Genomic DNA, 26471 nt, shown 5'->3' with positions numbered 1-26471 from the left:
GTATCACCCTGAAAACAGCTCTCCTAAGTCCTCTGACCCATCCAGAATCAGATGGGTCAGATCTGGGCCAGATGCCAATGCTACAGAATAGTGTGACCATTCCATCCCCACCTGACTTCCAGTGATACAATAATTATCTGCACGCCCAAGGCCTAGACAGAAAGCTGCCTGCAGAGGCAAGGTGAGGACAGGTATCTTTGTATTCTCCACAAGTGTACTTACACATAGTAGGTGACCAATTAAGTACTTCATCAACTACAAAGCCAGCTCTCAGGTGGATGCTAAGCACGCTTTACTGAACAGAAGGAATGGTGAAAGGCTACAGAATATGCGTGTATCAAAGCCTTACTCTTAAACGACCGCAGGACTTCCGAGCTAAGTGATAGTGTAATTTTATTACACAGAGCAGACTGTAGCCTCAACTCAGAGGTACACCTGACTGGAAGTTTAAACACTAATTTTCAAAAAATTTAATGCTGAAATATCAGCAAGTCCAATTTAAATAAAGTTTTAGAATTCCTTTCCACTGTTCTTTATAATAGTGTTTTGCCTTTTAACAATAACTACAGAGCACAATAGGAATGCAGCATTAAACCAGCCCAGATTTTGAAGGCATGAAAAACTGCTCTTATCTGTTACAGGGAGACCATGCTCTCAAAGGAGAAAGAATGATTCCCTTTAAAATTTTAACCAGACACTATGTTTTATAAAGCAAAAATTTATTACCTCCATCTAATCTACTGTGCCATGCCATCACCTCAGAAAAATCCTCTCCCACTACTCCCACCTAAATAAAATTCTCTATTTGACATTATTTTGTTCCCCCTCTTACACCATAAGCTCCAGAACTATATCCAGTACCTATAATACCTTGCCGAATATCACTCAAATTATTTGTTGAAGCAATGAATACTGTTAGTCTCCATCTTTTGAAACTTGCCAATTCCACCTATCAGACCAGGGGTGTACCAATGAAAGGGCAGAAGAGTGATGGGTCCGTCTTTTCAGAGAAAAGGGGATCAAAGTAGGCACCACCCTCCAAGAAGTGAGACTGGCCGACCTAGCCAAGGAAGATAAAAAAGACAAATGCAAGGAAAGTAACCATAGACTTTACTCATAATCTTCATTATTGACTACTGATCAGAAGCTAGTAAGTCTTTTCAACCTTAATCCCCTTAACTCCACCAATAGTTATCCTGGAACTGTTACTTACACTAGACCTCCCAATCATAGGCAGCCTCCATGTTCAGCAAGTATTTGTATTTTGAGGGTAAGAGGAATAAAACATTATAATTTACAGAAAAAATGGTTGCTGGGAGTATTAAATGAGAGAACACATAAACGACCAACCATGGGGTTTCATATAGAGCCAACATTGTAAGTTACAAGTTATATACATACATAGTTATTTCCATCTCAGCCATCTAAGAATTAGAACCAGTCAGGTAGAAGCCTAAAGTAGAAAAATTGAGAAATCACCCAACCAAAGACCAAATCCTTTTTATCTCCCATCACAACCCACCTTTCCTAAAGGCATACAGTAGGTGCTCAATATTTATTGAATGAATGGTTTTAAGAAATACCCTACATACAGTTTTACTATTTGTAATGTTAAAACTGGAACCAAGATACAGATAAGAAAAACAATGTCCTGGAAGACAGTCTGTTTTGATAGAAGCATGGAACTAAGAGGCAGTGGCTCTTCTTGCACTAGCCCCCATGCACGTTATTAAACGCTCTAAAGCTCACTGTTGGGTCCTTTTTCTGCGCCTATCATTCTAATGACTCTAAGTACAAGTTAATGAGGTGCTAGTGGTACCATTCAGGTATTCTTTGGATTTTGGCAGAGCTATAAAAACAGATGGTGAAAGGCATCAAAAAATGTTATTTACTGGCCTAGAGAGGGGCAGCAGAATGCTGACAGAGCCACAACTTTATGTTTCCATATGGCATGAAAAATAAAAGCTCACCTCCTATTCCTTCAAATGCTTCCTTTTCCTAGAATTTTATCCTGGCAATAAATCAGGCTAGATGTACTGACTGACTGGGTGGTTAGAATGGTAGTAAAGAGGTGAGTGACGACTGCTTTGCAAGCACGGAAAGACCTATATCTCAAAACTACTAGTAAGTAGTTGGTTTTATTACAAAGGTGGACTAGTGGGAAGAAGTCTTTACTGGAATAAGGCTACCTGCCCGGGTTCTTCTGCACATGACCTCTTTTTCCTCTGGCACCTGTAAGTCCTATCTACAATAAAGTAACTGCAGTGATGTCCACCCAGAGCTGAATGTCAAACTTTATACCCTCCCCTTCTCTTCCACGGACAAATAAAGAATCCAGACGCAAGCCCAAGCAAGAATTCTCTCAAAGCACACATACCCTAAGTTGAAAAACCATTTATTTCACCGGAAAAAAAAAAAAAAAGTTATCCAACTCTATGTGTCTATCCGCCACAAGCCTTTGGGCCAAAAAGACTCAGGAGCAGTGACACTCTCATCAAGGTCATTCCCAAGTCCAACACCCACTGGAAGCAGGAGGCGGGGAGACAGCACAACCCCCACCACAGTTTCTGCACACAATGAGGCCTGCTGGGAGAACAGAACATAAATGGGAAACTACAGAAGTATTGAAGAACAGGAAGAACAGGAAAATGGGCAGGAGGGAGGAAAGGAAGAGGTGGTCTGAACTTAGCAAGGTAAATTAAGGTCCACGGTTCCTGAGGGACTGAACGTACAGAGCCGAGAACGTCCCGGAGACGGGGTACCACGAAGGGTGTATTCTCATGCACAACCGCAGCTCGGAATTTCAGCCCACACACATCCCACCTGAAAGAGAGCACAATACAGGGGCTTTACAGCAAAGCTCAAAAGGGCTTTCCTACTTAAAACTTCAAAGAACATCTATGAAGTCTGGTAACTTAACACTCCTTTTAAGTTTACTTGTACCCATCCCCAGTTATCACAATAACCTCTAAAAGTGAAAAGCGCTTGAAGGCCAGAGAGCAACTGGGAAGGTCAAGCAATCCCAGGCTGGGGCCTTTCTCTAAATTAAATAGCAAATACTTTTTCATTAGAGTAAGCAAAGACAATGCATTTCTCTTGATGTTAACATTAGCATTCCTCAGAAAAGGTTATTTCCACATCACAAATGATCACTAGAGGGCAGAAAAAAAAGAAAGGTTCCAATTAGTTCTCTGGGGTAAAAGTCAAAAGTACATTGAATCTGGGTTTACTACCAAGGTCCAAGTTAAAAATCATTCAAGGTCTAGGCAAAAGTAGCATCAACTAAACAAACTTTAATACCTGAGGGCATCCAACTCTGCCTAGTGAAGAAACTAAAAGAATGTACAGGAGGGCATGTGTAAAGCTACCTATCAAGTCATTCTTTCTTTTCCAGCCCTACCAGTGATTTCCTAGCCAATGATCCTGGGAAAGTCACATACCTTCTGCCTTAAACTGAAAGATGACAGAATATCACTCACCGTGTCGCTACAAAATTACGGATCGAAGGTAATGTTTGGGATACACTGGGGGCTACCCAAAACAAAGGGTGTTGAGAACCACCCTTTAATACAACAGCAATCTCAAACACCTAGAGCCCAAACCTGGCAAGCATCAGAAAGAATATACTCAAGTAGAGCCAAATGGATCATGAGGCTCAAAATGTATAGTAGAGGAAAAAGCCAGAGGACTCAAGGTAGAGCTGGTGGTTCAAGAGTATTAAATGCCCATAACTAGTGGGAAGATGAAGGGAGTGATGTGCTTAAGGCAAAGCTCCCAACCCTGGTGTTCATGCAGATTTGTATTACTATATACCTTGAAGAAGTGGAGAGGATGTAACCATAATACTGTGGCACAGTTAAAAAAAAAAAACTGAACAAAGTATAAATAGGCTCTTATAGGACAGATTCAAAGAAAGAGCAATGGAGTGGGCACTCTATTCAGGGTATGAATCTGAGCTGAGTGGAGAAGCTGGATTTGAGTCAATGCCCCAGACTCCTTGTTGAAAGCTTTATAAATTAAGATATCTTTTCTTCTCTCTGTCCCAACTTACCATCAAAGAAGTTTTTTCTATAAAGCTCATAGGGAGTGAACTGTACAGGAATGTCAGAAAAACGCTGCTTCAAGATTAAGATGATGCCACCTGGGTAGTCTTCACAGTAACTGGGACCTGAGCAGTGATGACTAGTTAACTAGTTATCAATTTTATATTACTACAGGTCATATCCGACCTTTCACATAGCACGAAGCAGAACAGGAAACTTGCAAACCTTAATAATGTCGCACACCTCGGAATTTCAACAAAGGCTCTGAGAAACAGCACACCTCAGTCTGAATGTATGGGTCCCAGGTTCAGTTCAATTATAGCACATAAGTGTGACCCAAGAGTCATCACACCATTCTTTGTTCTTCCAGGCACAAATAGCATCAGATTGACTCCCACTACTAGGAGCCCTGGAAAAATAGCCATGAGGGCTAAGGATGTTTATATATTTCAAAAAGTTAGGTAGTTAAGGACTTCTCCCTAGCCTCTGAACCATGCTAGTAACCTTACCCTAACCCAGCAAAAGCAAGCAAGCAGGGCAGCCTAAATGGAGCCTTTAGGCTGCAGGAGGGACGGCAAAACCAGAACAGGGGACACCCCACCACTCTCACCTCAAGCCTTAAAAGGCTGAATACCGCGCCCGATCCGCATACTGCTCCCGCTCATACCGGGCCATGTCGTACAGGGAATTCCGCGCGGCTGCCGAAGCTTGGGACAACTCACTCTCATGCCCGTAACCGTAGCCCTCTCCAACAGTGGGGACTGGGGCTGTAGCGCGACGCAGGGGGCTCCGATCCCGCCCGTAATATGAAGTGGAAGCTGCAGTAACAGCAGCAGCGGCTGCTGCAGCAGCAGCGGCTGTAGCAGCAGCAGCTCCTGAGGTCGGCAACAGGTGTCTATCGTAGGGATCGAGAGAGGTGGAGGTGAGGTGACTGGCCATGGCTGTGTTCTGGACTTGTGGCAGCTGGGACAGGGTCTGCTCTGCGTAATTATACGCAGAGGCAGCTGCAGCCGCCACTGCCTCATAGGACCGGGCAGCACGGCAGCGCTTGTAGTAGGCATCGAGCGCTCCGTACGCGTTGTTGTAATACAACGAATCCCCATAGCTCATGGTGTAAGGTGTACGCACTGCTCCATATTGCTCATTATATTGCTCGGTAAAGTCTGCCACTCGGCCCGAACGATCTATCGGACACTCTTTGGACCAGTGCCCCTCTTTCCCGCACCGATAGCAGCCGCTCTGGTCTCCCATCCCGGGCGCAGTCCTAAGCCGGCTGGTGGACAACTGCACGTGCATTCGTTTGCCTTGAAGAAACAGACGCAAGAAGGGTTGCTATCACTCTTAGTCATAGCCCCCGCCCCTACCCCAGACACTGGTCATAGCAATTGCTTTACCTAAACAACTCTAATGCAGGACTCACTGCCGAAAGATTTTTAAAAATTAAAAAAAAAAAAAAAAGTCCACTATATAAATTCGTCATAATGACCTGATTTCAGGCAAAGATCAATTAGATGAAGAAATGTTTCAGCTCTAAAACCAATTTAATGCTTGTGCCCCAAAACAAGCACTTCATCCTTTGCCAAGTAATTGTAGACAAAAACTACCCCAAACAATGGCCCACTGTCAAAAGAAACTACAGTAAGACTCCTCCACAAGATTCTGACATTTTTCATCTTCACTACTAAGACTGATTTCATTTAGTGGGACAATGCAAAGGCCAGTCCCCTAGCTCCCCACCCCAAAATCAAAGAGAGTAAGACCCTGAAGTTACCACTGAGAGAGAATATGACCCAGACAAAGCTGTCGCTGAATGTGACAGGCAAGTTTCTGGGAAAAGCAATCATGCATTGGGGGAAAAGGGACAGAAAATACACAATAAAGGACTGCCTTCCCCCTTAATGGAGTCCTTTAAATTGCTGGTCCTGACAGTCATTCCACCAAAGATTCTTTACAATCTGACAGCTAACTTTAGTGACCTCCTAAGGAAACAGGACAGGCAATTCACAAGATGCCTGAATTTTTAGAAAGATTTTTGAAAAACATGGAAGAAAAAGGGGAAGGAAGGTGAGAAAAATGGAGAATAACCAGTAATATTAGTGGATCAAAGAGTTCATTTTAACAAGATTAAAGCACTTTATCTCCTTAAACTAGGGATTAGAGAGATCCTAAGAATACACCCTTAATGTTATCTTTTGCTGAAAATTACAATTTATTATTCTGGAAACAAAAAATATTACTCCTAGAAAACTTAACAAAAGAAGAAACTTTTCAAGAAGTTTAAGGTTTAAATCTCTTCACAGAAACAGTTTCCAGCTAACATGATCTGTCAATTTATTGGTAAGCAAATTCCAGCAAAAACTTCTAATGCAACCGGCTATTGATGTACCCAAACATGCAGATATCAAAGTGAATGGTTAGAAGCAGGGAAGACTCAACAAATAGGTCTTCTACTCATCTAACTATACAGAAATCGACATATAGACAATCTCACATGCAAAATTAAAGTCCTGGGAAGCTGGAAAAGGGAAAAGGAGGTGGAAAGATCAAACTACCCCAAAAAATCCTGTTGTAAACATTACATCTGTTAAGTGTAGACAGATTGCAAGTTAGGAGCTAAGATACACAATTAAGTACTTAACTGTTTTAAAGTGCTCACCTATGTCCCTCTGGCATTTGCCCATGGGGCCATTCTGGCACCTAACAAAACCAGAGAAAACAAGTGCAACCAAGGAACTAACCTTGCACATTCATGACATAAAGGTCATTAACCAACGCCCTGACCTAAGAATGCATCAATTCCAAAGCCAGAAAAAGAAGTCTTTAAAAATATCTACAATTTATGTCTTTTAAATGAGCAAATAGAGAATACACCCAACACTGAAAAACTAAAAAGGTTAAAAGACCACCTTAATAAATACTGCTACTCCTTGTACACAAAGAACTCTACTAAACAGTACTAAGGAGAATAACTAATAGTAAAAAAAAAAAGCAGTGAAATATAAATAAGCATAAGTAGCACCAGAAAGCCTACAGTTCATATGCCAAGAGTTATGCCATAAGGACAAGTTGTCCTGGATCAGTACACACTGACCTCCCCTTACACATGTAACTACTACAAGGAGACACAGCCACCCATTCTAGGACTGGGTTAAGGTGGAAAAAAAGTGTCCAAAAATTAGGTATCATATCACAAACCCTCTACAAAAGTAGACTTAACCCCAATTAAGTTGTTGACAGCAAATAATTCTCAATTTACCAATTAAAAAAGAAAAACAAACTAGACCTGAGAGACTAGTGCCACTTTTCTTTTATAATGCACAGCAATACCCACGACACAGTGCACCCATTACTTGGGGGAATGATGATCAGATCTCCAGCTCTAAGAAAGGTCCAATTTAGGGAAATAAACACCCAAAACAGCAGCAATGACTCTTAACAAGAGGAGTACTCAGGAAAGGAAGCAGTAACTACCTTGTCTGGACTAAAAAGGTTGTAACATCCTTTAAAAATGAAGCAAGAAGTTGTGGGAGTATCCCAGAACTTGGAAGTAGTTACAACACCAAAGGGAAAAGACTCTTTTTTGATACTGGAGACAAAAGAGAGGGGTGGAAGGGTGGGAGAAGAGTTAGCAACTCACCACGGTTACCACACTCACCCTTCCCGATTGCCACTCTTGCCATAGGAGCTCAAATCTTAAACCAAGTACCTTCCATATAAAGCGACAATCCATACCAATACTCGCAATGCCCTCCAGGCACACTAACAATCTAGCCAGGGCTCTAAGGTTAACACCCATCTAAATGCTCTATTCACCAAGGACATTAAGAGTCCACCCTTCATAACAGTGAAAAGGCACTGCCATTACTGCCCCCCCCCCCAACCCCAAGATCTCCTCCTCAGAAACTCCTAATATCAGACTTTTATTCTGGAGTGGCCTCATCCTCCAAAGAGAACCTCTTGGTACAACCATAAAAGAAACCCAACAAAAGCGATAGCCCTTTAAAGACACCAGTTATCTAAAAACTAGTTATTTAATGACTACTTATATTTACTGGGAAGTTATGAGTTGGGATGAGGTGGGGGGGCTTAACAGGGATTCTGCTTCCAAAAGTGTTGCTTAGGACGCTCTTGCCAGGTTCTTTATATGTAAAATAAGGTATAATGCTGATACTGGGCTAAGGCAATAAACTCAGAGTGAACCAATGGAATATGCTCTACCAAGAAAAGTGAAAAAAATTAAAAGACAAGACAACTGAGGAAATCAAAGGAAAGGATTTCTGTACTAATAGGAATAAAAGTCTTAGGAGTTCCAAACTAAAGCCATTTGGTAGGCACTGACCTAAGGTAAAGCCTCTAAATCCCATGCATTCTCCATTTTAAGTCCATCACCCACAATGCTTCACCATCAACACCAACAGCTATAGCTCTACCCCAAACCCCTCCCCTTTACTTATCCGAAACCTATTTTCTGTACATAGCCTGTGTTCAGCCCTCTTCCCAAAGAGGGTGGTTCACCTTGAAACTCTGTGTTGTCAAGGCCCCTGATGGCCTCCACTGCGTCCTCTGCCCGCTCCATGTGTACGAAGGCATAATCTTTCACGATGTCACATTCGATGACTGGACCATACTCCTCAAACTTGGCCCGAAGCTCTTTGTTGGTACAGGTGGGACTGATGTTGCCCACATGTAACTTTGTGGAGGTTTTGCTCTTATTCTTGCTGGCTTCCACGTTGATGTTCACCCCATGCAGCTTGTAGTGGTGCAGGTTGCGTATGGCATCCTCGGCCGCCGTCTTGTCCTCTATGTGCACAAAGCCGTAGTTCTTAATGATGTCACATTCCAGCACCTTCCCATACTGCTCAAAGAGTGAGCGGATCTCCTGCTCTGTGGCCTCCCGGGGCAGGTTTCCGATGAACAGCTTCACCATCTCGACACAGCCTGCATGGGAAGAAACAAAATTTCTAACAAAAGACCTAAGGCTCACATCAATTAAAACAAAACAAAAACCTCAAACAAATATTTCCAGTTTTCCCTTTCTCTTATACGCCCACCTCCACAAATCAAAGGAAAGTGGGAAAAAGGAGGCATGCTACACTACAAACTGTAGAACCCCTAAGAATGAGAGGATATCTGTAATAGAAAGACCCTTAGTAGACAAAGGGTTTTAGAAGAGCTGGAAAACTGCTAAGGAAAATGGATATGAAAACGAGGGCATATATGCAGGGCTAGGGGTACTGGGCTTTTCTATCCACTGTAGGTCAGAAAACGAAGGTCTAACTACTGGCTGGCTGAACTGACTACTGAAATTATGAATTTGCTCTTCCTCTAGCAACCGACCTAGTAGCCACCATTTCCGGAAAAGTGGGCCTTATAATAGCTACGTTTTAGGGTTTCCTTTGGAAGCAGTGAACCGGCGACCCGGGCCGGAGAGCAAGGCAAAAGGAGAGTACAGGAAGTGCAAGAGTGGGGAACGCCTCTCCCGAGGTGCCATCCTACAAGCTCCCGCAGAATGGGGAAAAGCGTGGCCAGAAAAGGGGGCTTCTGACTCATCAGCCAGACAACAATGTCTCAGAGCCCAAGAAATTCTCGAAAAGGGTTTCAATTTTCCTGAGTCTAAGGAAAACGCGGTTATCTCTATGGAAACCTCAAGGCAGGAAACCGTGCCAAGTCGGAAAGAGGGCAAGGTGGGGAGAAAGCACGATATTCTCGAGGGAGGTCGTGGGGGAAGGGCTGCTTCAGGCTTACCGCGCAATGCCCAGCACCGAGGTCGCTCTCAGAGACGGGCGCGGAGGCCGCGACCCCACTACGATACCCCTGAAGCCCAAAGGAGCGAGAGAAGATTTAACAGGGGAAAAAAAAGAAAAAAGAAAAAGGCAGTGTAAGGGTTTGAAGGCTCTCACCCGCACGGAAATCAGCAGGGGCTCTTCCTCGCGGCGCAGACGCTTCTGACAAAACGCTAAAATGGCGGCGGCCGCAGCAGTGACTCTGGGTAGAAGGGGAGGTGAGTGTACCACCGGATTGGCTGCTCAGTTAAGTTAAAGGCAGGCGTTCCCACAGATCCTCTTCCTGATTGGTTACCACCAACGCCAATTACCTGAGAGGCCGGGAAGAGGTGGAAACGTCAGTAACCCCGGAGCTTTTCTGCGAATGCCAATGAGCGCCTATCTCGCGAAGCCGAAGTCACTGATTGGGCAAGAGGTCGGCGTGAGGGAGGAACTACAAACGTGGGCTTCGCCGGCGGGGTGCGGCCCGCCATTAGGCAGAGCGAGCTAGGGCCCCGGTGTGGCGGTCTTTAGCTTCGTGGCGCCAATTTTGTGAAGCTTCCACATTTTCCACCGACACGTGCACATGCTGACAGTATCCCCCGCTCCATTTTGCCTTCTCCATATTTCTCCTTCTACACCCCCAACCACCAAGCCCTCGCAGCCAAGATGCTACGAACGATAGCTTAGCAGACCCAAACGCCAGGTAAGAAAAATAACGAAGCGTCCCCCACCTGAAGAACCAATCTCCTCCTCTGCCCAAAAATCCACACTGTAGCCCTAGAAGTCCCGGAGCTCCCCCTAGATCAAAACTACTGTCATAGATGGTGAAAGGAACTTTGGAAACGGTTAATGGGCGCGGCTTCAATTAGGTTATAACGGCCCCGAAGTTGGCCGGGTTGGAGGCTGCGTTACTCAGGCGGCATTGAAACCAGTTCCTGCGAGGAACCAGCCTCCCCGGGTGGGTCCAAGATGAAGAAACGGCTTCTCTGTGTGACCTTGGAGACTGACAACGCCCCCACCCCGCCCTGAAAAAAAACTGGAGCAGCAAATTTTTTTGTTTTATTTTATTGGGCGCCATCAGCCAGAGCTGTAGATTTAAGCTCCTAAAACCGACCTTAGAGGATCCTAATCACATCCAGCTATAAACAAAATACAATCAAAATAGCATTCTCCAGAGCGTCCGGGACATTTTCTCATCCTTTGGCTTCTTCACATAATCCCATATTCATTGAGCAAGCAATGACCCTTTCCGAGGCAGCTTTAGAGGAGGGAGTTAAAGGCGGGAGTGGGAAAAGATGCTGGATGAAAGAACTTAAAACAAAAGCAGTGAGTTATCTATGAGGAAAGGGATCATGAGTGGAGAGGACATGAGTATAACATACAACCGTCCAAAGCAGCCCCAGAAAGGGGGTTGGGGGCCACAGAAAGAAAGGAGTCAAAGTTATGAAAATGAGTTTTAAAACCGGACATGACTCAGAATCAAATGGTGGAAAACTGGTCAAGACTTATTCTAGGGTGGGAAGAGCAAAGGACCTAAAAACATCAAAATATACCATTAACAGATGTGGTGGTCACTAATCGTGGTCCGTTTTCATTGTGGATTCTGATACTGAAACTCTGAGACTGAGTAAAGGCCATGTAATCAGTGATGAAGAAAATCAATTCCATGTTAGTCAGCTGTGTGTGTGCCCTTTTGAGGGGGCCAGCCATCAGATGAGGGTCACCACTCAATCTGCAGGGAAACACATCTGGTATAGAAATCCTCTCAGCTCCTTTCAGAAAGTTTGATCTTCCAAATTTTGTGTGTCCCAACACCCCTGGAGATAAACTTTCTTCCAAAATACCAAAGCAGATGAGATCCACTCACTCTATAAACTAAGAATCTCTCCAGGCCCAAAGGGGAGAGGACTGGGAATATAAATCTCAGGATCACAATCCATGCCAGTTTGCAGACTACAGCCTCCCCCCCCACCCCTGCCCCAACACCCTCAACCTAAGTACTTGATTTACCTTCTGAAAGCCTTTAAGGTGGAGTAATAGGTTTCATTTTGCAAGCTCATCCAACTGGGTAAAAGCACATTAAATCACCTGATTCTTAAAACCCACAGCAACTGGAAAAATGTCAAACTCACCCTACCTGATCTGGTTCTTGCCAGAATCTCCCAACCTCTTTAACAACGCCCACCCCACCCCCCACCGCCCCCACACACACTGTGCTCCACCCCACACATCCCAAACCCCAACTATGCTCCAATACACTGGCCTTTTTGTTCCAAGTTCATTCAGACTGGAATGTTCTTTCTCCAGGTCCTTCGGTGGCCACCCTATCTAGACATCCCCCTACTCCAACCCTACCTTGAAACTCCACGCCATGACTTCATGTTATTTTTCCAAATACTTACCACCACCTGAAATCCTATTTATTCATTCCATTTCTTTCTCCTACCTCTAACCCCCCTCCCCCATCAATACTTGTTCAGACAGGGACCTTTTCTTCTTCCCTACTCTATCCTCAGTGTTAACCGCACCTGGAACATGGTAGGCACTCAATTATCTGTTGACTAAGTTAACACAGGAGTGAATGAATTCAAGACTTAACTTCTTGGAAACCAAAAGGAGAAATACTTTGGATTTTCAGTATCAGCTTAAGACCATGGACCCTTAGTTCTAAAAACAAGCACTTTTATCCTTATTACCTAGTACACTCTCCAGTCTCCCTCAAACAGAAAAAGCAGGTGCCCAAAAGCCAGGGGGTACCTTATGCTACAGCTTTTGATCATCAGGATTACCAGCTTGACAAATGCTAAAAAATGAAGCTTTAGGTAGAAAGATCCGTTTATAGTTCAAGCATCTCTATACTGATGTTTACCTAGCCAACTCTATTTTACTGAGTACTAAGGCAGCTTAATATTCATCCCTTAAAAAAGGATGGTTTATAAATTAAAAACGTCTGGTCCAAATCCTCTACCTTACCAACCCAACTATGCAAAATAGGACTGAATGCAGAGTTTTAAAAGCACCTTGTCCAGAACACTTTAAATGCTATTTGGGTGATTCTTAATTTGCTAAATCAAGTTACCATGCACCTAAAAAGTAAAGTGTCTTGTCCAAGGTCATCTAGAAAGCTGTATCTATCATAGCCAAGCATAAATACACATTCTCACTGCAGATCTTGAAAAGACAAAAGTGCCTGGAGCCTGGACTCTTGAAAAAGAGAAATAAGGGAAAAATCCAAACTTGGGGGAAAACACTGATGTCAGTGAAAACCATCCAAATGTGAATAAACAATCTATTACTTTCACACCCTTAGGGGTGAATATAAAACAATCTATTACTTTCTCACCCATAGGGGTGAATATAATTTATACACGTTAACTCTGGCTCCTGTCCAAAAATGAGTTACTGGTTTATTAAGAGCTCAAGTGAAAAACCAGTATTCTCCAGGGATGTCCAGACTGGCCTCCCTTGACTAGGCCAGTCAAGCAAGCTTCCTAAGCTTCCAAACCCACTGGCAGCTACTCTCTCTTACCCTCCCCTTACTGTCTTTGCAGGTTTCCTATCCCATACCTTTCTTTTCCATACCCAAGGAGAATCTGATCACAGGACACTGAAGTGTTGCCTGAGACTGGACGTGACAAAAACTGGTGTGGTCCATGTCCTACTTCATTCCTGGGTACCACTCATCTAAAAAATCCACTGCTTCACTGTTATTCATATGTGCTGCACTCACACCTACATCCAAAATCCTTTGCTCAGATATGTGCTCCACCAGGCTACCCCAATCTCCCCAGAATGTTCCAACTCATGTCTGCGAGATAGCTAGCATTTAAAGAGCAGTGGCTATATATGAGGCCCTACACTTGTCACATGTTCTCATTTGATCCTTCCACCGTATTATAATGATTACGAGCAAAGTCTGGATAGTTCAATTCAAAATACTAATTCAATCCCTTGATCTACTCTCTATGTGATCTTAAGAAAAGTTATTTAACCTACAGCCTCAACTTACCCATTTATAAAAGAGGTTTAAAAATAATGGCATTTGGGTTGCAATGAAGATCAAATGAAATTCCTATATGAAATGCACTTTTAACGGTGCTTAGCAAGTGTTCAATAAATGTTAGCTATTATCTTCAATTTATAGATGAAAAAACTGAGGCAGAGTTCCTGACATGTCCAAGATCACACAGCTAAGTGATAGAAACACAATTCAAACTCAGGAAACCTGATTTTAGAGCCAACACCCTTAGTCATTCTCTCTGTGCCAAGTTGATTTTCCAACCAAACGAATCCCATTTCTAGAAGTTTTAACTAGTGGAACTCCCTCTTCCTAATCTTCCACTACCCTAGTATTGTTTATTAACTGTAACTAGTTCATTGAGTAGGTCCTGCCTCCCCATATTATAAATTCGAGGTCAGCCCTAGGGCTCAGCTACTTTAACACTGTATTTCCAGTATTATAGACACAATATTTCAAATGATTTAGAGCTGTACTTGAAATAATTTTAAGAACTCCTTTTTCTTTCTTGGAAAACTCTTGATTCTACCATTCATGATTTCTCTAAAGATAACTAAAATTTAGGTGAATATAAATTTTTCACCTGCTCGTCTTTTTTTTTTTTTTTTTTTAAGATTTTATTTATTTGAGAGAGCGAGAGCACGAGCAGGGGGAAGAGCAGAGAAAGAGAAGGAGACTCCCCACTGAGCAGGGAGCCAGACGCGGGAGGCTCGATTCCCCCCCCCCCCCACTCTGGGATCATGACCTGAGCGGAAGGCAGATGCTTAACCGACTGAGCCACCCAGGTGGCCCTCACCTGTTCTCCATCTTATCTTCTCTGTTACCCAACCTTCTACTACATACAGTCCATAAATCTAGGAAATTTATTTTCATTATGACCTCAGTCATCCCCTATTACGGTCAGCTTACTTGGCTTGATAGGACAAAATGACTGAAGAACCAACAGTCTGTGCAGACACTGGTAGACCTTAACTGATGGGCATGACTAGAAAAGCAGCCTATCCAGAGGCTGACCTCTCAGTGACAGTGCCATTACCTCCAGTACAAGGGATGGGGCCCCAGGCCTACCCCAGACAGAAACTGAAACAAAGTCCAAACCTCAGAAGAGAGCAGACTGACAAGGTTAGAAGCCTCTATGTGATCTTGTTCCAGGAATAAATCATCTTAAACTTCTCCAATGAAAACCAAGTTGTAGAGGTAATAGATGCAGAAGCACAAAAATCTGAAGGACACTGGGAGCCCATATTCCCTACCCTCTATCCCAAAACACATTAAATGTCTGTCCTCCCATTCACTCAACCCAACCATCTCCAAGTTATAGGACCCGGGAACTCAGAAATCCACAAAAAGCAAAGTATGAGGAGTGGGCTACAGGATTAACACAGGTGGCATAATTTAAATAAAAGAGGGAGAAGGGAATTTTAAAACAATCTGCAAGAAAGAGGAGGATGACAAATGATTTAGATTGGTAGTCTCTTCTGCTTAAACAGCGAAAAACCTGAGGGCTGAGGCAGCAAGGGCATCAGGACCTGAAGATGATAGGCAATTAGAGTGATCATCTAGGCCAGGTCACTCTGAAGAACTTGGGCTGCAATAAAGAACACTGGCCCCAAGAGCACATTTAGCTGTTTTTCACAGGAACCCTGGGATTGGGGTAGTGGCACAACCCTCACTGGAGAAAAAGCAAGACAGAAAGCCACATGACAAAGAAATATTACAAATACACAGACCACAATCACAGCCCTGTAATCAACCAACCCTCTATTTTCCAGAGTAATAACCTAGAGCTAAGCTTGTTAGCTTGGCCCTCAGATCACCCCCACCCTCCCTGCAGAAAAGTGACAAGAAACCTATCGAACTCCCCCTCCCAGTCATGTAAAGAAATGAGAAGGAACAGCAAAGCACCTGGAGGCAAAGCAGTGAGCAGGAGAGCAAGGAAAAGAACTATGGCCCCAGTAACCCCCTGAAATTACCCGTTAGGATCCACAAGAGCTCATGGTTATAAAGATCATAAACTTTTGCCCACTGGGCAGAGGGAGGAGAACATCTGGGGGCAAATTACTCTGTCACAGGCAAGTTCACGAGAAGCCAGTGAGAGGCAGAAAAGAACCCACCTGAACTCCACTTGATTGTCACACACAACTCCCCAAAATCGCCTTGTCCCAAGAGGCTCCCAATAGAATCTCTAAAGCCCCCTTTCCCAAATAACATCAGTAGGTTCCGACCCAGTCGTCTTCTGTTCACTCATTATTAGTAAGCACAAGCCTCCATCTTGTCCCTGGCTGGAACTTTTTATTTTTTATTTTTTATTTTTCTGCCCAGGCCCTCTCAACGCCCCCCCCCACCCCAGAATAAAACATAGAAAGAATCTTCAATTTCTCACTCTAACCGAGCATCCCTACTTGGGTTATGCTTGTATCTCACCCCCATCCCAGTCTGTGAGAATACCTTCAACTATAAACCCAGCAAGAAAACATCTGGAAACCCTAACAAAGGGAGATAGGGGAAGTGAGTCTCAGGACACTATTATGGCAGAAGTTGGCAGGACGCAGGAAGGACGCTCCATGGTGATGTTCAACAGGCGGAACACCGGGTCTATGGCCAGATCCCCCATACCTGCTTCCAATTGTCCCTGCTCCTCTAACCACAGGGAAGTACCAGACACTAACACCACCCCTACACCCCACCACTGGCTCCCTTCTGGGTCCCAGCTCCAGCACACACTCAAGCCCACCCCCTGGAGAATCCATTAGACTTGTAAGCACCAAAGCAGCCCACTTCCCCACTTCTCACTTGAGAAGCCATACCCCAGAACCACCCTGCTGGAGCACACGTTGTTTCTGAACTGGAGGTAAGTTAGGGGGAAATGGGCAACAAATTTACAGCATCTTGGTGTGATCAATTCAAATTAAGGGCTGAGAAAGTCCAAGCAACTTGGTCTGGACTCTCCAGTCCTAAAGATGGCAGACTAGCAGGACGACGATGACCTAAATCCCTCTGGGCAGCGGGACAATCACTAATTCCCACATTCAAACCCTTTTCCTTATCTGCCCTGGGGTTCTCCAGCTACCTTTCCTTTAGCTGTCATGTCTTCCTGGATGTCAAACTGGCTCCTCTGAAACTGAGTGCAATCAAGACAATGACAACCAGGTTTCCAAACTGCAAATTGCCCCAAGTTTTATTTGTAGTCCATACAAAAGGGAAAAAAAAATCAAGGTTTTCTAACACCACCTACTTGGGGGAATGGGGATGTGGGACTGTGCCACTCAGCATCAGCTAGAACATCGGGGGGTCAGTAGGGATTTGGACATATACCAACTGACTGTCCCGAGAGGAACTCAGTCTCAACACAGTCTATAGAGGGACAAAGTCAGGGCCCCCTGAACTGCTGGCACAGCTTGGCGCAGAGGAAACGGTTAAGCTAACCCTTTCCTGGCCTCCCTCACATCTAAAAAGAAAAAGGCGCCGCCGACCTCAGCTGCAGGTTGCTTCCCCATCCAGACGACCTTAAATATCGCGCACAAAAATAAAAGGGAGCCAGGAAAAAATAAAAACATAAAAGAAATTCCCATCCTAGGAGGTGGGAGGCAGGGGAGAGGGGAAACCGCAGATCTAGAGCCAGTAGCAAGATTTGCTGCTGAGGCGAAGGAACAAAGTAGGTTACTGCCGAACACTCAAAAGGATCATCTCCTGGGGAAGGCCCACAGGGTAGAGGGGATGAAAAACCGCAAACGGGAGAGGTATGGGCCAGTGGTTACAACCTGGGTCTGCACCCTACCCCACCTTTCCTCTCCTTGCCTCCCTGTGGTGCCCCATCCCAGGATGGCCCTACATGCGGCGCTGGTAGCCAGAGTGCATCTGAGCTGCCCGCAGGTAATCATTATAGGAGCCCGAATAGCGTGCGTAATCGGAATGGGCATCGGGCAGGCGACGGTAATCCAGCGAGGACTTTGTCGGCGAGCGGCGGAACGAAAGCTGCGACTCTGATAAACGGCGGTAATCAGAGAGCTCGGCTAAACGCCGGTCGGAACCATACCTAGTCGAGAGAAGAAGACAGTTGGTGAATGAGACAATTGAGGGGAGGGCTCCAGGTGGGCATGGGGGAGATGCCAATGGGGATAGGGAGGGTGTGATCAGATTGGTCTCCAACAAACAAGATTTTCTCAGAAGGCTCATCACCCTATCCAGGGCAAGAAATCAAGCCTGGTTCAACTCAGTGGGAAACCAAGCCCACCACTGAAGCCCTCCCTTCTCAACTGGCCAAGGTGGATTTGGTCTACATTCCCAAACCACAAACAAACTATCCCCCCTGGGCCCTGCACAGAAAGACCTTGGTTGTTTGTCAACAGAACGGCGGACGAAAGCAAGGTCCCCAACTTCCCAAAGAGTGGACGCACCTCATACACCTTGCCTTCAGCCAGTGAGTGCCAAAGGGACTGCTCTTTCAAACCCACCCCACCAAAGCCAGGACAATCACGTAACAGGCTTAAGGATCCTTGAGACGGTGGGAAAGGCTATGGGCCACAATCCTGCAGGCTGTAGCTCCAATGGCACTTGGGCTAGCCTAGACAGGTGACACTTTTCCCAGCCTGACTAGCTGGTACCACCCCAGGCTGAGCACTAACGCTCCACCTGAACCCTGGTGACCAGAAAAGTTCACAGACATCAACCCCCTCCGCCTTTGGACATCCCATGGGAGTAGAGGAGAGAAGACCAAGGGAGGGGCCAATGGCTCCAGTTTCCCTCCCATGCCAACCTCAGCCCCTTGCCCTAAGCCCCAGCTGGGGGCAGAGGCGGGGGGGCATACAGTACCTTTTCGACATGGCGACAGCCTTTTTGTAGGGATCGTCGTAGCTGGCCCGGGGTGGGGAGAGGCGGGTACGCTCATAGGGCGGCGGGGTGCTGTTGGCGTTGGCAACGGCCCCCTGGGACATGGACAGGTAGGCTGCAGACGGCTGACCTGCCCCATCGTAGGCATTGCCCGGCTGGCCACGGTAGGAGGCAGCAGCCTGGGGATGCTGCTGGGCAGCATAGGAAGCAGCCAATGAGGCTGACGACTGAGTGCGGTACGGAGCTGCCAGGGTGGCAGAAGGCTGGGCCCCATAGGCAGCTGCAGCACCATAGGAGCCAGTGGCCGCAGCAGCTGACTGAGCCCCATAGGAGCCTGACAGGCCCATTGATGCTTGAGCCCCGTAACTATTCAGCTGGGTCTGAACAACCGGCTGGGCCCCATAGGAGCCAGCCATTGGGGTAGTGGCTTGTGCAGCGTAGGCGGCTGGTTGGCTGGCATAGGCAGCAGCTGTAGCTGGCTGTGCCACATAGGCAGCCGGCTGGGAAGAGTAGGAAGCAGCCTGTTGTGCAGCATACGGGGCAGACTGGGCATTGTAAGAGGCCGAAGGCTGGGCATTGTAAGAAGCTGCCTGGGCCCCATAAGCTAGTGAGGAGGCTGCAGACTGGGCCCCATAGGAGGCTGCCTGGGCCCCATAAGAGCCTAGGGAGGAAGCTGCTCCCTGGGTGTTGTAGGAGGAGGCAGCCGCGCGAACCCCATAGGAAGAGGCAGCCTGCGCGCCGTAAGAGGATGGCTGGTTACCATAGGAGGCAAGGGAGGAACCCTGAGCCCCATAGGAGTTGAGCGAGGAAGCCGCAGCTGGCTGACCCCCATAGGAGGAGAGGGCCGAGGCCGAGGGCTGGGCTCCACCATACGGGCCAAGCGAGGAGGCTGCGGCAGACTGGGAGCTAGGGCTAGCCAGCTGGCCCCTGTATGGGGCCCCGAGGGAGACAGAGGGCTGAGCGCGGTAAGAAGCTGCCTGGGCTGTCATGGGCTGAGTCCGATAGCCAACACCCAAAGAGGCAGAAGGCTGGGCCCTGTAGGCAGCTCCCAGCGACACTGAGGGCTGGGCCCGGTAGGTGGCTGGCTGGGCCGTCAGAGGAGCCACATAGGAGGCTCGGGGAGGTGAACGGCGCAGGGGGCTGCGGTCGCGACCAAAGAAGGGTGGTGTGGGCTGACGGGCTTGCCCATCAAAGCCACCAGTGCTGTTGCCAAAAGCCTGCTGGTAGTCGAAGGTGGCAGAGAAGCCACCAGTTCCAGGGAATGCCGTATCCCCAGCCCCTGGTTTCTTGGTCTTGTCCCCAGACTGGATAGCCAGGCCGGGCCCCTTCTTCTGACCCTTGGTTGAGAGTTCCACGTTGATGCGCTTGCCCTTGACTTCTTTGCCGTTGAGCTGCGCGATGGCGGCTTTGGCATCTGCTTCCTTCTCCATGTGAACAAACGCGTAGTCTGATAAAGCAGCAGACAGAGGGTTAGCAATTAGGGGGGCAGGGCATGCTACCTGATGGGTCCCAAACTGGACACACAACAGCACCCAGCTGTTGCCAGCTACCTCCAGGCCTCCAAACCCTCCTCTCCAGGAGTATGTCATAAAACATGGCTCCCACGTAACAAAGCTTCCGACTGTCCCAAACAGTCACCTTTCCTTATGGCCTTCTCCCCATTCTCCCCTTTCCCCCTATTACCTCACCCAACTTTCTGCCGAAAGAAGAAAGAGCAAAGATGAACTGTAACACAGGATAAAAATCTTTCCAGCTCCTCTAAATGTAAACCACCAGACAAAACACAGAAAGGGTTCCTGGATCACTCAATTATTTAGTGTTCTCTAACCCAAGGTCACCAAACACTACTGCTCACCTTTGAAGCTTAACTCTGAAACACTGAAAATGACCACTTATGTCTTAGCATGACCCATGTCTCAGCCCAGTGTCCAATTAAAGCAAGAGAGCTAGACTGCAATGCACAGTTCATTAAATTCCTCCAATGTGATCTCCCCTTTTCTCAGAGTACTTCCGTTTTCAAAGTATTTCCATGCACAGGCCTCTATCTGGGCTTCACAACAATCCTGTGAGGCAGGCAGAGCAAAGGATCGTTATCTCCATTTTACAGGTGGGCAAACATGCTCAGAGAATTTATGTGACTTGCCCTAAATCAAAAATTTTTGAGCCAGGAACAGAATCCCAGTTCTTCCATTCCCCTTCACAGTACCAGTCTATCCCTGAGAAGTCAATATGCTAAGGTAGGACCACCGTAACATGACTAGAAATTTTAAACTTAGAACAGAAGCTGGAACCCACGTAAGCCAATGAGGTGTGGGAATAGAAACCAAGCCTCTAGGCTGAGTTCAGGCCCAAGCCCCCTCCCCCAGGCTATATATCCTCTACTTGTTCCTCTTCAAAGGACAGAAATATACCTTACCCCTTGGACCTCTGTTCACAGAGCGACTGTTTACAGGAAAGATCTGGTTTCCTAGCTTCAAGGTGAGAGGCTGCAATTACTGCAGCTTGCAGGCTCTGCTAAGCTCGTTACCCTTGAGGTCCTCATTCAGGATCTGAATGAGCTGTGGTGGGATATAGACAGGATAGGATGCTGAGGGGCGCCTGGGTGGCACAGCGGTTAGGCATCTGCCTTCGGCTCAGGGCATGATACTGGCGTTATGGGATCAAGCCCCGCATCAGGCTCCTCTGCTGTGAGCCTGCTTCTTCCTCTCCCACTCCCCCTGCTTGTGTTCCCTCTCTCGCTGGCTGTCTCTATCTCTGTCGAATAAATAAATAAAATCTTAAAAAAAAAAAAAAAAAGATAGGACGCTGATCTCAAAGTCCTACTCATCTACCACACAGAAGGAGACAATTTTAGATTAAAAGGGGGAGGAGTGGGAAGAAATTCTTATTCATGTCCAAACTCACAAACCACAATGGTGCAAGCAGGATATGAAAAACAATGACAAGATCATGCTTACGGGAAATAAGGCCATGCACTTAAAACCATCTGAATCCATGGCTACTTTAGTACCAAGTATGAGGACCCCACCTCTCTCACATCAGTTTAGGAAATGAAGAACTACCTGGATGAAATCACTAAAATTCCATTCTTAAAAATAAGAAATCCTTTTAAACAGCCTTAAATAAGTGTCCTCTAATTTCTAGAAATTTTCATGCCGGGATGCCCTCTCTAGCTGCTCTGAGAGAACAAGTCATTTTTTTTTTCTCAATGTGAGGAAATGCCACCAACCTGCGTCTCTTACAAATGAAAATAAAAATATAATCAACAGGTACAAATCACAAGTATGGTATAGCACAAGGAATCCTGGGTTAGGCACTTAAAAGCCTCGGTTATAGATCCAGATATCACTGACTTGCTAAATCTGTCCTACCCACCTCAGAGTTAGGAGATTCAAATAAGAAAATAAAAGTGCCTTGCAAAATATAAATAGCTATATAAGGATAAAGAATTATGAGGATTATTTAAGCCTATGAATAACCATAGGCTTCTCTCCCTACAGAATATTATCCTTCATCTGTAATAACAAAAAACAAAAGCTACCCTACCACTGTATATGCAAACTCAGAACTTGCCAGAGATGATAATAAAACAAAATGAACCATTACAACTCTCAGTCCTCACACCCCCATGGACAGAACCTGATTTCCTAGCTACCAATTAAGGCAAAAGTGTTCCTTTTGGCTTAGCCACAGGGTACTAGAACTGTCCTATGGTCTCTCACCTCCACTTTGGGTAAAGATAGCTAAAAATAGATACTGGTGGTCAGAGATCTTGTTAAAAGCAGAGGCTGGGCTGACCCTCCAGAGAATGCAATGGCAAGCAGAAAAAGGGACTTGGAGGCAGATTACAGGAAATGAAAAAAAAATCTCTAGGCACTAGGAGAGAATATTAATGAATGGTATTATATAGTCCTGGCTAAACCAACCACAGATTCCTGAGACTAGAATAAGCTAGGGAAAAAACAACAACAAAAACTTCAAATGGTTTACAAGAGCAACAGGACATCCCACTGTCTACTCCCTATTTAGCTGGGTTTTGTTAAGAAACCTACCAAGTTGAAATCTGAAAACTGAGATTTCACATGTAGAATTGAATTGACCGCCCAGATGAGTTATAGCACTGATTTTATATCACTGGTTTTTTAAAAAGCCATCAGATACAATTATAACCAATTTACATCAAAAAGTTTCTAAGCCTGACATTATAAAGAGAAGTGTGACTTGGTTGTCCAGCTGATTCAATCACATCAGGGCTAACCCTATCACAGCCAGCAGCCAAACCAAAACCTAGCCCTATCAAAGGTGCCCAGGAACCCACTTAATCCTAGGACAATGAAAAACCAGGTATCTAGAGAATTCCAGAAACCCACGTGCCTCAAGAGCTAGTTCAAGAAACAGTAACCTCTGAAAGAAATCCACTGCATTTAAAGGCACTAGCAAACAATGTTTTTTTACACAGATCACCTATTGGTCTGGTGGCATCACAACTCCTTTAGCACCAAAGTTAAGAGAATCCAGAAAAATGAGTTTTCCTATCCTAAGAAGAGTAGAAATCTCTTTAACTTTAAACTACAGATTTGTGTACAGGAGGGTAAAATGGCCACCTACAAAAAAAAAAAACAAAACAGAGGAAACAGTTTCCTTTTCTGCCTTTCAGACCTCCCCTGAAGCCTAAATGGTTCCTAAAGCGGTCAGCAACTCTCATACTTCAGCTTTGAACATCCAATAGAATGTAACCTGCGGACAGTAGTTACAATCGCTGTTGCTATGGAGATTTTTGCTCTATAAATCAAATCATATCTAAGCTTCAGTGGTAACCAAGCAACTGTTTTTCCTCTGTGAAATAAAACAGAACTTGTTGTCCTGTGCAACCCCAATCTTCTGGGCTTTTCAAAGACCTCACAGCCCAACACCAGAAGACTCGATCATCGAGTGCCCATTACCAACCCAAGAAATTCGTGTTTATAAAGCCAGAGCCAGTCTCTTCTGCTACATTCCCAACTTAAAAACCTCACCTTCTTTCACCCCAGACAGACAGAAAAGCATCAGTGGAGAATACAACAGTCAAATCTTTCCCACAGTCTCTTACATCAAAGTATAGTAGGACCTCTGATACTTACCAGGATAACTATAAATAACATCTAACCACTACTCCCTGATGAAGTTAACACATTCCTGCTAACAATATTTACAAAAGAATAAACAGACAAAACTTTCGCTTTCCCACTAGGAGTCAGCCATGAGTTCTATAAACCACATGCAGTTATCCACTTCACCCTCCCCGCCACTGTCACTTGGTCTCAGTTCAGAGCGAATCCAGGCAAAGTTTTGGTTTCTCTACCAGCCTGACCAAAGAGTTCCATGGAGCCTGTCCCCTCAGATGCTAGTGTCTAGATTCCCAATCTAGTAATCATCTTGCCTGAGAACAACAAAAGAAACTTGGTAGATCAATTAAACACAGAACTCTCATAATGAGTCATGTACCCCCACCATTTCCTGGCCAGATGCCCAATCTGAAGTCCTTCCTACCCAAACTCTAAACAAAAGCAAAAAAACCAATGTACCATACAGCCTGCCTTCGAGCACAGGGCAGGAAAACCTGATTCTGGATATTCGCGGACTTGCATAACCTGAGTTGAAGAAAATAGAATGCGGTATTAACGCAGAACAAGGAATTGCTCCTAGCAATGACTATGACCCTTTACACTTTCCCAGTTACATTAAGGACAACGAATGGCCCAAAAGATCTGCCTTTCCAGGAGAGCAAATGCAGTGTCTTGATGGAAATAAGCACCTGCACCCATTTATTTCCTATCCCCAAAACTTTTCACACAGGGGAGGCCAGGTATGAATCCAACACCAGGAGTAGGGCATCAGATGCTCCCCCAAGCTGCATCCTTAAAAATGGCAAAACAAAGTAACTCTGATCTGTTTCCAAGAGGAACAGAAACTGGCCACATACACAAGGGCTATCCCACCGAACCCTGCTAACATAAAAGAAAAAGAACTTACAGGATAGAAACTAGACTACAAAAGTCAACTGGGTCCCAAAAAGGAAGTTGGGCCTAAATTATAGTGATATATTTTTCTCGAAAGCAAACTAGGGATCTACCCTAAGGATTAGACTACTCCAGCAAAGACGAACAGCAAGTAAATCTGTTTTGCCAATGTTTAAGGAAGACCTCTCACACACCCCTCTCCATCCCCCTCAGCCAGAGTCTGTGCTCCCTTGCAAAATCAACGACCTTATAAAAGAACACTGCCCCGAGGGCATGGGCTGGCAAATAAAGGGTAAGGAAAAAAGGCCTTCATAGAACAAGCCTCCTTCCACATTCAAAAGGTCCAGGTTTCCAGTTTATAGATGTAAAATCGAGCCCAAAGAAAAAAATTCAAGTTTGAGGGACTTGGAAAACAGCACTGCCACGCCTAACCCACCTAATCATACTGGAAGGCCAAAGTGATTCGGAAGGGGCCCCTCCTGTACCCACGAGTAACTATATCCATGGGTATAGACCCATGCCACACACAGCTAAAAGATCCCAGCCCGAGAAACGTCCAAGGGCCCCGTTACCTTCCGCTCGGGAGCATTCATCGGGAGGGAACACGAGGGTGGCCTTGGGGCGTCAGCCCCCACCTTTTCCCTCTTCCCTTGCTCTCTGACCGACGTCTGGAGAGAAAGTGGGGAAGTGGCGAAATCTTCCCCGCTCCATGATCCGGCTTGTGCCCGTCACTTCCCAATTTCCGGTCGGTGCCAGGCCCAGGAGACCAGTGGAAGGCGCGCCCCCGGTACACTCGCAAGTCTCTCAGGCGCGTCCCCCGGCCCCGCAGCTCGGCTCACATTTGCCGCCGAACCCACCCAGAGCCGCTTCCTCCCCTCTGAAGAATGGTGCCTGGACCGCAGGGGAGGAGGGTGGCTCTACCCAACGCGCCCCCAGCACCTCCGGCCTCGCTCCCGCTGACTTCCCCACCCGCCCCAACCGCGCGGTGACCGACCCCCGGGAAAGGGGCGTGGCTAACAAGCAGAGTGCCCAGAGCGCGCCCGCGCCCCCGCCCCCGCGCGCCCCCGCGTTACCTTTCACCACGTCACACTCGATGACGCGTCCGCGGCGCTCGAATAGGCTGCGCAATTCCTGGCTCGTGCACGCAGCCGACACATTGCCCACGAAAATCTTCCAAGTGTTAAGAGGCCGTGGGCGCGACATTTCCACCACGAGCGCGCGCCCCGGCCGCAGCTCGTGGCCGTGCAGGGCCTCGATGGCGCGCACCGCTCCTGCGTTCTCGCGCATGTGCACGAAGGCGAACTGTTTCATGACGGCGCAGCTCATGACCGTGCCGTAGGGCGCGAAGAGGGCTGCTAGCTCCTCCGGCGTTGTATCCGCCCCATCGACGTTTCCCACGAATATCTTCATTTTGCCGCCGCAGCCGCCTTCCCGGAGAGCCGGGACCGCTCCTCCAGCGACAGGCGAGACGACCGACCGGCCGGCAGTCCTCCCCAGGAATGGCTGGCGACCGAGAACCCCGCCGCGCAGGCGCTCTGACCTAGCCAATCGGGGCCCACATCCCGCGCGCCCCGCATCCAATCAGAGAGGCTGAAAGAAGACGCTCTCAGGCGCAGCCAATCCCAGAGGGGCTGGAGCCCGCTCGTTAGCGGAGGGGGCGGGAAAGGGACGACGGCGCGCGACCAACCGCCACTGCCGGGGGGAGGGGGAAAAGAAGGGTTGGAGAAGGGGGAACGCGCGCAGGGAGCGTCGGCGGCGGAGAGGCCTAGTCGGTGAGGCGGCCTCTGGCCCGGGTGGGGCCGGGATCGGCGGGCCC

The 26471-nt window shown here is 46.6% G+C and overlaps 2 protein-coding genes across 4 annotated transcripts; both read right to left on the bottom strand.

The window, feature by feature from the left end:
* Positions 1 to 2379: 2379 nt before the first annotated feature.
* RBM4 (RNA binding motif protein 4) lies at positions 2380 to 12001 on the bottom strand. 2 transcript variants are annotated; one of them, XM_045775645.2, is made up of 5 exons: positions 11362 to 12001; positions 9944 to 10137; positions 8559 to 8981; positions 4654 to 5347; positions 2380 to 2823 (listed from the first exon to the last, which is right to left on the bottom strand). In XM_045775645.2, the coding sequence occupies exons 3-4, from the start codon at positions 8968 to 8970 to the stop codon at positions 4662 to 4664; spliced, it is 1098 nt and encodes a 365-aa protein (XP_045631601.1). In that variant the 5' UTR covers positions 8971 to 8981; positions 9944 to 10137; positions 11362 to 12001; the 3' UTR covers positions 2380 to 2823; positions 4654 to 4661. The 2 variants fall into 2 exon arrangements, with proteins under 2 accessions (XP_045631601.1, XP_045631602.1); XM_045775646.2 differs by lacking the exon at positions 4654 to 5347 and having other exon boundaries at positions 11362 to 11997.
* Positions 12002 to 14418: 2417 nt separating this feature from the next.
* On the bottom strand, positions 14419 to 26173 carry RBM14 (RNA binding motif protein 14). Of its 2 annotated transcripts, none has more exons than XM_045775642.2 (3): positions 25729 to 26173; positions 18639 to 20103; positions 14419 to 17862 (listed from the first exon to the last, which is right to left on the bottom strand). In XM_045775642.2, exons 1-3 carry the CDS (start codon positions 26063 to 26065, stop codon positions 17655 to 17657), a joined length of 2010 nt encoding a protein of 669 aa, XP_045631598.1. In that variant the 5' UTR covers positions 26066 to 26173; the 3' UTR covers positions 14419 to 17654. The 2 variants fall into 2 exon arrangements, with proteins under 2 accessions (XP_045631598.1, XP_087711181.1); XM_087855055.1 differs by having other exon boundaries at positions 17704 to 17862; positions 19993 to 20103.
* Between the last annotated feature and the right edge of the window lie 298 nt (positions 26174 to 26471).

Source organism: Ursus americanus, chromosome 24 (genome assembly GCF_024610735.1).
Source record: "Ursus americanus isolate L20-20 chromosome 24, mUrsAme1.1.p, whole genome shotgun sequence".
Classification (NCBI taxonomy): Eukaryota; Metazoa; Chordata; class Mammalia; order Carnivora; family Ursidae; genus Ursus; species Ursus americanus.
The sequence above is the reverse complement of the archived record's forward strand: the minus strand, read 5'-3'. Positions and strand labels throughout refer to the sequence as shown.

Coding starts and splice junctions, on each gene's coding strand:
- RBM14 (XM_045775642.2), bottom strand. CDS start 26,065: ATGAAGATATTCGTGGGAAACGTCGATGGGGCGGATACAACGCCGGAG. Junction 20,104..25,728: donor CGAGTGTGACGTGGTGAAAG/GTAACGCGGGGG, acceptor CTGCTTTATCAG/ACTACGCGTTTGTTCACATG. Junction 17,863..18,638: donor GCTGTCGCCATGTCGAAAAG/GTACTGTATGCC, acceptor TCTCTCGACTAG/GTATGGTTCCGACCGGCGTT.
- RBM4 (XM_045775645.2), bottom strand. CDS start 8,970: ATGGTGAAGCTGTTCATCGGAAACCTGCCCCGGGAGGCCACAGAGCAG. Junction 5,348..8,558: donor TGACAACACAGAGTTTCAAG/GTGAACCACCCT, acceptor TGTTTCTTCAAG/GCAAACGAATGCACGTGCAG.